Source organism: Loa loa, assembly GCF_000183805.2.
Source record: "Loa loa unplaced genomic scaffold supercont3.26, whole genome shotgun sequence".
Classification (NCBI taxonomy): domain Eukaryota; kingdom Metazoa; phylum Nematoda; class Chromadorea; order Rhabditida; family Onchocercidae; genus Loa; species Loa loa.
The window spans coordinates 400,038-411,384 of NW_018108206.1; the positions used below are offsets into that span (position 1 = coordinate 400,038).

An 11,347-nucleotide genomic window follows, 5' to 3' on the forward strand; every position below is an offset into this window, starting at 1 on the left:
ATTATTATTATTATTATTATTATTATTATTATTATTATTATTATTATTATTATTATTATTATTATTATTATTATTATTATTATTATTATTATTATTATTATTATTATTATTATTATTATTATTATTATTATTATTATTATTATTATTATTATTATTATTATTATTATTATTATTATTATTATTATTATTATTATTACTAATTATTCAAAATTTCCATTTTAGGTTTACACACAAAACACGTTGTTTCCTCTCTCTCTCTGTTATTTCTTATCCACCATTTGCTTGATAAATTTTAATGAGATTTCAATTTCAATTTTATTTCATATCATTGGTCATCTAAATTAGTTTTAGTATTGACATTTCAAATTCATGCGTACTGCACATAACTGGTCATTCAACAAACAAACAAAGAAAAAATGTTTTTAAAAACAAATTTCTATCAGTCTATCAATGTCAATAAATTTGTTGTGATTATTCGTAATTTCGAAAGCCGAATGATTTTAAATTATAAAGTTTTAATTTATTCCTACGTCATTATTTAAAATTTTAAATTAATTCTAATAAAACTTGGTAAATCTGAAACGATCCCACATGTTAAATGCCAACCTAAAAGTCAACACTAGATAGGGCCTGAAACTCTTTATTCATTCCAGGCTGGTATGACCAAATTTCAGTGTTAACATATGATCACTAAATTTTATCGAAATATTGCAATAATCTTGATGATCTTCCCGGGTGAATCACAATATGATCATTTCGTTATTTTTTCGTTCTGTATTTTTCTGATGTTTTCATTTGTCCCTTTCAAATAGCTGTCCTTTGCACTAACTCTCAATAATTCCAAAAAAATTGAATTGTAATACAATTTGCGCCATCACTTTTTTCATTTGTTCATTGCCACATTTGTCAGCAATTTCTTCATTAATTCAAATTCTGAAATGTTTTTCACCTACTTAAATCGAACTTTTTATTCCATCATTTATCATCCTCTTTGTTTCGCCATTTCATCATTTATATTTATTTTTCTATGATTGTTTTACATCTACCTATCTTTAGCTCTAATTAATTAGCAGTAACTTTTTCAGAAAAGTTACTAGTTAGGAATGTTTTAAAATTAGCACATGAAAGGAAGAGAATGTTCAATTTAATGAGATCCATTTAAAGGTATTCATTTTCAAACTGTAACTTGCAAACTAATATTCTTAACGTTTTATTGCGAATTTCAAAAATTACTTAGTCGCCCAAAAGGATGGATAAATTAATTGATATTGAAATTTAAAAATGCTGCTATTGAAATTTTTCACTGTTAATTTCATAAATTTGATGAACAAAGTTTATTCGAAAAGGAAATTTTCGGTTTTTAAATAAATTAAATGTCTTTTTTCTTATTGAATTATAATTTTTCAAGAGTAAGAGAAAGAAGGGGGAAAAAAAAATCGTCTGATTGCAGCTGTTATCATAACAAAACATCCTGACATAGAATGGAAAGGGAAAAGTTTTTTCAATAAATTTCAATTGCTACCAATCGAAATCATTTTTAGAGGAATGAATCATACATATGAATTTTTAAAATTAAACTTTTTTTTAGCTATAGAGGAAAAATTTTTAATAAATATTATTTGAAAAGCATATTGCAGTATGATACTTATCAGGATTAGATCAAAATAAGAAATCCGGAAAACGGGATTGTTTGAAGGAATTGAAAATGAGCTTCAATAGAAGAAAAGCAAATGGTATCAGGACTGTTTTCTTTTTTTTTTGCCCCTTTCTTAAAGTACCATTAGATTTTTGTTAATAATACCATTCATTTGACATAGTAAAATATTATTTTATAAAAGCTAAAAGAGTGTATTTACAGAGAATGTATGATTTTGGTGAGCAGCTGTTCGAGTGCTAAATAACCCGATCTGATCCAGCCCGATCCATCCACACTGATTATCGTTCCTTTCTCCCTCCCACATGCCGTCACTTTCTGCATCACGACCTTCCGTTACTACTACTTTCTATTTTGTTTATACTACTCAATACTGCTACTACTAATTCCCATTGCCAGTTTTATCTATTTCATTTTCTTCTTCGTCTCACAAATCTTTTGATAGAGTTTATTAAAAGATAAAAGTGGAATTTCTCGGGAGGAATGCATCCACTCTCTTTACAGCAACATTTCTTAAGAATTATTGATTGTGATGTTAGATATAATTGATCTCTTCCTATCTTTTTCATTTTCTGTTTCTTAATTCATCATTGATCTATTCCATTATTTTAGAATTAACCTTTCTGCAAACCAGAAAATGAGAAAATGAGAGGGCTAATGGTTCAATGAGGATGAAGGGTTGGATAGATGTTGATTTTCAACTATACCTATGCAAATTTTGATTTCCTATTTAATTCTAATTTGGTTATGATTTAATTAGATAATTATTTAATCAATTATCAATTTATTTTCGAACAAATCAATCACTTTTCTCTTAAAAAGTTTACCTTTATTTATATCAAATCTGATTACATCGGAAGACTTTCATGTTCTTTTTATTTTAACAAGAAAATTTAACTTTCTAATGATAAATTTGGTGGAAAATTTATAAATTAAAAGTTCGAAGTTTTGAAATATTATGTGAATCTTTTCGAGTTCGACATTTTTGTTATTAATTTCCAATAATTCGCATTCATTCTTGTTACTAAAGTGACAAAACTGTCCACTTTTATCCTTTACAACCCTTTCTCTCTCTTCTTTCACATTCACCAATTAATAATTACTAATTATTAAGTTTGGTTTTTCCACCATATCATAGATTTAAAATTCCTTGCAAAATTGTTTCGCAATCATTGATTGATATTAAAAAAAATTTTATTTTTTTTATTAGTGAAAGTGTCACATGCTGTCAATACTTTAGCGTATTTTCCAATTGTGACATTATTGCTATTACTTTTCCGCTAATGGTATTGTTCAAAAAGTGCAGTGCAAGGATAAAGTATAATTAAGTGCAGGGAGGTACAAAACAATTAAGTATAAAATTTTGCATAAATACCTTAACAAATATAACGACATAATTTTGCGTCATCCGTCTTTGGTCTATTTGCGCTAGAAATGAGGAAAGTTTTAAGCTCTCCAATGATTTTAAGAATATAAGTACTTTTTTGATCGACAAAGCTTAGTACACTTGAAATATGTTCTATCTCTTGTTGTCCTTATGTCCTCCAAATTTTTGATAAGCACTTTTGATATGATAAGATTTGATAAGGATAGCAGACTAAAGGTCACAAATGAGACAGCGAAAATTAATATTTTCAATAATTATACTCAAAAACTATGATAACTTTTTAAATAAATATAATATAGAAACAAAATTCAGTGATACAATGATTTTATCTTTTCCACTCATCAAATCAGTGATATTATCATTTTTCAATTTCAGAATATTTGATAATTTCCTTAAAATCCAAATATCTTACGGTTTTTTCTTTTTTTTTTCAATGAATGATGTGGAAAGTGCAGAGAGGAGAATGCATTTTGAAATCGATAGCTCGAGGCGGAGAGGGTTAGTTTAAAAAGTGCTTCTGTCGCATACCCTCTCTTCTTTCTATTTCTTTGTAAAATTTACACGGAAATAAAACCGGAAGGGATGGATGGAAGACTAACTCGACATTAAGATCTTTTTATATTCTTTCATTACGGTTACTATGAATCATTTCTTGCATCATTATTCCTCTTTTTCTTTTTCACTTTATTGTTGTTAATATTTGTTAAATGTTCATTATATAAATGTTTTTTAATTCGAATTTTTCTTTTTATTATTTTATTTAAACGAATTAATTTTGATTTTTAAAAATTTCAAAGAATTACCGTTTTTTTTTTTTTTTTTTTTTGCTGAATATACAAAACGCATTAGTGATAATTATTTAACTCTGAGGAATTTATTATCAATTAATTGCTTCTGATAAGAAAAAAAAGAACTTTCGGATATTATGCCCTTCACATTCTACTGAACGGATGGATATGATCAAATGTTTAACGGAAATATGTATTTCATTCTTGAATTTCACTTTTACCTTTGAAGTTATTTACCTGCAAGAATAATTTCATGAAGTAATAAGGAAAAACTTCATCTTTAAGTATTGAATATACATAAACGCCATAATTAATTACGTGATATCAAGATATCAGATTTAATACCAGAACTGACTGATTGCTTATTGACGGGAAATGAAATAGATATGGTAAATTTTATCCGACATATTTTAATAGAAATATTTCTCATCAATGACACAGGACTTAATTACAGAAATATCTCAAAAAAGAAAAAGAATCAAATAAATAAATTCAATTTATATATTTTCATTTTTTGATTAATTAAAGATGAGAAATGTTACTAATGCTCTCTCATTCATTCGTTGAGATCATTCTATTCAACACTTTCCGCTTCCTTTCTTCACTAATGCATTTCTATAATGTTGACATTTTTAAAAAAAAAAAAAAGACATCAAACATGAAAACATTTTAAGACAAATTTCGAAATTGATTAAATATTGATTTGTGGTAATAAAGTTAAAGTATCAGTGTATTATTCATAAACAAATTCAAACATCATTCTTAGTGTCTCATTATGAGTCACATCTTTTCTCTCTCATTTTCTTGTCTTATTGAAATGAATTTGCAACGAGTTGATACTATTGCTGTACTATTTGTGATAAGACGAATAATGGAGTGTATTTGAATATTGAATGTTAAATGGGAAGAAATGAATTCCTCATTTTAGAAGTGACTCATTTTATGCTAATGATATGTATGTAAGCTGAAATGTACTATGAACCAAAATTGACCATGAAATTCTATCAATTTATATGAGTGGACACTGATTTTAGGGTATATTTTAATATGTTACAATACCTTTTCCAATTTTTTTTCTTCCGTAATAAAAATTAAATTGATTAATTTCAGGTAAAAGCCACGCAATGTTTGATCTGACACTTCATATGACATCTTTTCGTTTATTATTTTTTATTCTAATTTATCTGCTTAATTCAATAACAATTATTGTTTCATTCAATATCGACGTTAGACATCCGGTAATTCATCGAAGCAGTGCTAATTCGATGTTTGGTTATTCAATTGATTTTTATCAGCATGAAGGAATGACACTGTAAGTATTATCATCTCTTTCATTATCAAGATGTTAAATTTCTGCATATTTACATTAATTTAAACTCTTATGATTTTTGATGAATTAATAACGGTTAGATATTAATTATTGAAAATTAAAAGAAAAAATTTCAAAAAACTAAATTAAAAACTAAAATTGAAAACTTGATTTGCTCGTGAACTTCCTACTTATTGAAATATATATTTGTTATTTGAAAGTTTACAAAAATTTTTTCTCGATTTCAATAGATTAAGATTTTTAGCAGACAAAATAAGTTAAGAATTAGAAAAGCTAGTGCCATTTTAGTAAAAATAAATTGAGTTCATTAGGATGAATAATTGAAGAAAAAAGCGGTCAAATTAAAATATCCAAATAAACAAATAAATAATTTGACCAATTGAATGGTTAAGATTCATTAACTTAATTAATTTACAGTCGGATTCATGTCATTTTTATTTTTGGAAAAAATACAATGTTGCTCATGAACCAATTGTGTCCTTGAAATTTGATTGAAATACTTGATGACAAAGTTTTTCAAAATTAAGGTTGATGCCTTTTCGAGAAATCACTGGTTATTAGCAAACATTCTCGTAATACTTCGAAATGATTTAATATTTACTTTTGCATGAGAGTAGTTATTTAAAAAGAGTAAACCTAAGGTTTCGAAAATAATAAAATATTGTTGTTCTTAGATTTTTTTTTCAAAAAAATCACTCACCTTATATTAGTTGTTTTTCCTTCATTTATTGTTCAGTTTCCCGATTTTTCTCTGTTTGACATATAATAACGAATAAGTTAGCATTTGTTGATAATAAAAGTAATGTTTACATAGCCGTCTTTCTTAGAGTAAAAATACTCGAGTGTCCTGATTCGCTTGGCACTCAAATTCATATGACATGAAGGTTTAAAATTGAAATTTAGGATGACACACACAAAGGGTGTAATATTTGCATGAATGGAAACTGGTGGATAGTTGACATTAAACGGTTGAATGAATTTTTAATCTACACAGTATTGAATGATTTAAGTGAAAACATGTTACAGAATCCGTTTTGCTCGTAGTATAGACCGATTTTTGTAAGAGACAATTGGATGGGGATAAAAACCGGAAGGAAGGTTTCAATATCTGATGCTTATTTTTAAACAAATAAAGGATCTAATTAAAGTAGGGGATATTTGAGAAATTATCATTACCAGATTTTCACCTTACATTAACAATGGGGGAATATTATGCGTAGAATACTTTAGATGATTAATTTATGCAGATCAAATTTTGAATAATTTTAATTTGAAATTATTGCTGAAAAGTTTTTTATCTAATATTTTTCATCATCTATTATTTGCAGTAATTAGTTGCACCAAGCTGACGTGAATTCTGATGACATTTGAAAAACCAAAGTTGTTAGAAGCTCAATTTCAAACTGTATCATTCATGAAATTTAAATGACATGACTCAGTAGTGATTAATTTAGGAAACAAGCAGTGAAAGTTTTTATTTTCAATGAGGGAATTTTGTCGATTTTTTTTTACCAAACTTATCAAAATTTGAAATGACAAAATAATTGAATGAATGGATCATCCTTAGACTAACTCACCGATATTTGCATTCAACTACAAATAAAAAAAAATTTGTAGTTTACTTGTTGGTTCACCAAAAGCAAACAGTGGTGCCAGACAACCAGGTGTCAAAAATGGTGGTGCTGTATTTCGATGTTCTGTGGAAAAATCACTCTGCTCGGAAATTTTCCTCGATCGAAAAGGTGATAAATTTTTTTTGAAAAATTTAAGATAAAATGAGACAAATTCCTGCTGTCGAGTATTTGTTAAAAGAAAGTCAAGTTGTATAAAACATTTGGTTGTTATAAGCGCGTTAAATTTGCATAATTTAACAGTTTGTCTTCTTTGGATTTCTGGGAAATTCATCTGAGAGGTTCCTTTGCGGTGATTCTATCGTTAAATTTCTGAAATGAAAGATTTATTGTTTTATTGTTTACTATCCCTGAGATATGCCAGAATATTATTCAATGAGAATTACGGCTAAAATTTGCAAATTCGGATTACATAGAAAGCAATCCGAAGAGATCAATAAATGTTTCCAAAATGTGATGAATTTTTTGTTTTTTTTTTTTGAAGATTTAAACAAATCTAATTTTTTGCTTTTTTATTGCTAGGATTTTATTTGTCATTATCCTATGAACTTATCTTTTACCCTCGTCGATATAGTTACCGGTTACCCATTCTCACTTCCTCGTTACCCTCTCTCCAACTTCATTTCATATTCTCTTCTCCTTCCATCTTAAAAGCTCTATTCTTCATCTTTCGCCTTTTCCAGATAACCTTCTCCAAAGCTGTTGAAGAACTATACATAATTACGAAAGTTCCCGCGCAGTTATCATTGTTAAGCTTATCAACTCTATATCTAAACAATTGTTCTAAACACTGAGATATTTGCATTGTCAAATTGAGCATATTCGGCTTGAGGACAATAGACAGAATAATAGATCAACATTTTACTATAATAGCTTGATCTTTTATTGACAACATTTTTCCCCGCTCCTCCCCAGTATCTTTCCTACTGAATCAAATTATCATGGGCTGAGACATATGCGCTCCGTGAGAAACAAGGAGGTATATTTACACTAAATGCTCATTTGGTTTTCTTAATTTCTCCTTATTTTAACTTACTTCATTCTTATATACATCCTGTCATGTTTCTCCAAAATATCTTGCAACCTCATATTTTCCTGTCACCAAGCAGCACTGTCGGTTATTGGCATATTTAGCTTGAAGACAATGGACACAATAATTGATTAGCATTTTCATTATAATAGCCAAAATAACAAAAACCATTAGACATTCATGTAATCGCAGTCTTATTTATGTATTTGATGAGTTAACAGCGCTAATAATCCCAGTGCAATATGAGCAGAATGACATCGATTTGTCAACTAACTGACAGATTTATTACGGAAAAACTAAATTAACGAATTCGAAATGATTCCATTTATTGATATTTCAATAGAAAACTTTCGGTAGCTTTTGTAAACTTTGATTCAAACTTGCAATAACTCAAGCTTAATAATTAACTTTTTGCTCAGAATGATGATATCACTGATCTATTTTTTTGTCTAACAAAATCAATATTTGCATTCCTTTTTCTGTTAATCTTACGCAGGTACTTTTTCTGAAACTAAAACAAGTTAACCGGAAGGTGATTTCTAACAATTTACTCCTCCTCCTAACTGCTGGCTAGGTGAATTCCTATTATCTGACATTTCGCTCTGGTTTCGCGCGTCTTTTATTGTATTCACATATCATTGTTCCGAAATAGTTACTGATAAATGGATTAAAAATTAAGAGAGAAGGATAGAACTGATTATGATGAAAGTGTGAATATGACGGAATTCCGGAATGGGAATGATACGGAACAAAGGTGAACAGTTTAGTTGTTATGAAATTTTTAATCGCGTAGATGAGTGGGATGTGAAATATGTTTACTGATACCCGAATCATTTCCTGTGAAGATTGATAGTTTCCAGAACAGAATTTTATGAACCGTACAATGTTGCAGAATACCGCACTGGGAGTTGAAAATCACTGTTAATCTAATGCACTAATCAGACACTTAAATGTGATTAATTTACAATACATATTTAAATCATCTTTTTTTTCCAACTGAAACTTGTCTGATTGATAAGTGTATTCAATCAGCGGACTAGTATAATGGCCTTCTTGGATCACCTGATTTGGGTTATTATTAGTCACTTCCATAACTCCCATAACTTCGTTGACAAACTTGCAATATTGTCTTCTCGGTTGCTTTTAAGATTACGAAAGCATATCTCACCGTATCATTGCTCTTATCATAGGATGATCAAACTGATATTTAGAATGGATTTCGTGACAGCGAAAGAAATTCAATCACAGATTAAAATTTTAAGCTGTTATTTCCCAAAATTTTTCATTGGAGGAATAGTCTGTAATGTAAGATGCACTAATTCGCAAATGTGCAGTCGTAGAAATGGACATGGGAGAAATTGATTTGATAAAAGAAATCGTAGGAGGGACATTCGTTGAAAAAGAGATCCTATCTAAAACAATAAATTTAATAAATCGAATAAATTTGGATTTCGACAAAAAAAGATGCAATCATAAAGTGTGTCCGCTTAAAAAGTGCATTGTGAAATTTAAAATCTAAAAGACAAAATTGAAATTTCAAATCTAAAGGGGGAAAACTTGGAATTTAAAATTTGAAAAAAGAAAACCGAGTTTTATCCAAGTTTTTCCTATTGCCCTGCAAAAAAGAAACAAACATTTGAATTAAATATTTAATTCTTATGATTAAAGTCCGCCTGCTTATAAACACATAGTGTTAATTAATTAATAAACTATGCTCTTCTTGACTTGTATTGAGAGTTCATATTTTCAATGAGACTTTTCCAAGTCATATTGCAGGTAACGAGAAACGACTCAATGGATCTCATTCTTTACAAATTGAAGAGAAATCGGGTCAAATGTTGGGTGCCACCGTTAGAGTATCCAAGAAAGGCGATTCTGTTATTGTTAGTATAAACTTTTTGCTAGCTTCCAATTTTTTACCTTCTCCAGTATCTATCTGATAGTTATGAAACGAATAACAACTGGACATAGGTTCATTTCCTCCCCTGTCTCCCCCCCCCCCCTCCAAAAAAAAAAGAAATAAAATCATCACTGACAGATTGTCGAATTGGATTTACAGGTTTGTGCTCCTCACTACAAGTATTTCTTTTCGAAGTTTGAAGTTGTCGAACCTGTTGGAACATGTTTTTATGCAACAAATGGCTTCGAAAAAATTGAGGAATTTGCTTCATGCCGGCAAGAACGTACGTATAAATTCAATGCTTTCATCAGTTTTCGAAATTTAGGTCTTAGTTTTACACTGATTTCTAAATTGATTTGAATTTCAGCTGCTCGTCATGGCCATCATCGTTTCGGATACGGAATGTGCGGGTTCAGCGCGACAATTCCTGATGATGGTAATGAGCGATTGTACATCGGTGCTCCTGGTGCATATTACTGGCAAGGTACAGTCTTTGCACAAAGCGTCCGCAATCAATTCGATCGACCAAATACGCGTGATGGTCCAGCACATCATGATAACTACAATCTTGGTGAGTTTGAGTTAAAAACGACAATTTGAATTGAAACTTTGATCTAATTTAACATTTCGCTGCAATTAATTCTTGGTTTTGATTTCTCAATCTTTACTTTTCTCGAATTTTAGTATAAATCAAATAAATTTCATCTTCGAAACTAGAACTATTCAAAGTAATTGTGAACTTAATTCGTATCTAAATTATAGGCTATTCATTGGCCGCAGGTGATTTTGATGGTGATAATGTGGAAGATGTAGTTGCTGGAGTACCACGTGGCAATGACCTTATTGGTGCTGTAAGTGTTTCATCGTGAGCAAATTCATCCACCGAAACAATTCCTGAATTAATAGCTATTCACAAGTGCTGTTCGAAATTTGAAAAACCGGAAATAATGCGTTTACTTTTTGAAAACAACATCCCAATTAGAGATTTCTCGCATTTATGCAAGCTTTTTTAATGCTGTGTTCTGTGTAATTTATTGAAATTTCAAAATTGATTTTCAGGTTTACATTTTCAATCACAAATTAGTATCACTGAAGAATCTAACTGATAAAAATGGCCAGAAAGGGCAATTCTTTGGTGCTGCTGTGGCAGTTACTGATTTGAATAATGATGGGTGAGCAAAATGTTAGCAAGTTGTTAAATTTATCATGATCAGTTTTGAAGCTAAAGTTGAGGTAAGGAATTATTCCAGAGAAATTGAATTATTGGCTGCTAATTGAAATTTAATTAATTAAAGCTATGTGAAAAAAAGAAGGAAGTTTTGTGCCGTTTTTCAGTTACGACGATATCATCGTGGGATCACCATTTTATACTGACTACAAGACAGTGATGGATGTGAAAACTCAAGAACATAAGCCTCGTTACGATATTGGCAAAGTTATGGTTTTCTTCCAAGGACCAGATGTGAGCTCATTTGCATTTTTTTTTAAAAAAATTCCGAATTTTTGAAATTTCCAAGCTCTTCCGAATGAATAATGAAGGAATGTATAGTTGTACAACAAATCAGCAATTTCAATAATTTTTCGATGATTTTTTTGGAAACTTTTTGTTGAAAATGTTGATTTCTTG

General features: G+C 29.3%; 1 protein-coding gene across 1 annotated transcript in view; it reads left to right on the top strand.

Moving 5' to 3' along the window:
- Positions 1–6,519: 6,519 nt before the first annotated feature.
- LOAG_16901 (integrin alpha pat-2) overlaps positions 6,520–11,347 on the top strand; it is a gene marked incomplete at its 5' end in the record, with an annotated part of 12,195 nt that continues 7,367 nt past the window's right edge. The window contains 7 exons of the mRNA XM_020449554.1: positions 6,520–6,539; positions 6,777–6,901; positions 9,597–9,703; positions 9,880–10,003; positions 10,088–10,291; positions 10,483–10,571; positions 10,780–10,892. Of these exons, the coding sequence (XP_020306915.1) occupies positions 6,520–6,539; positions 6,777–6,901; positions 9,597–9,703; positions 9,880–10,003; positions 10,088–10,291; positions 10,483–10,571; positions 10,780–10,892 (782 nt within the window). The remainder of the gene's footprint in view (positions 6,540–6,776; positions 6,902–9,596; positions 9,704–9,879; positions 10,004–10,087; positions 10,292–10,482; positions 10,572–10,779; positions 10,893–11,347) is intronic.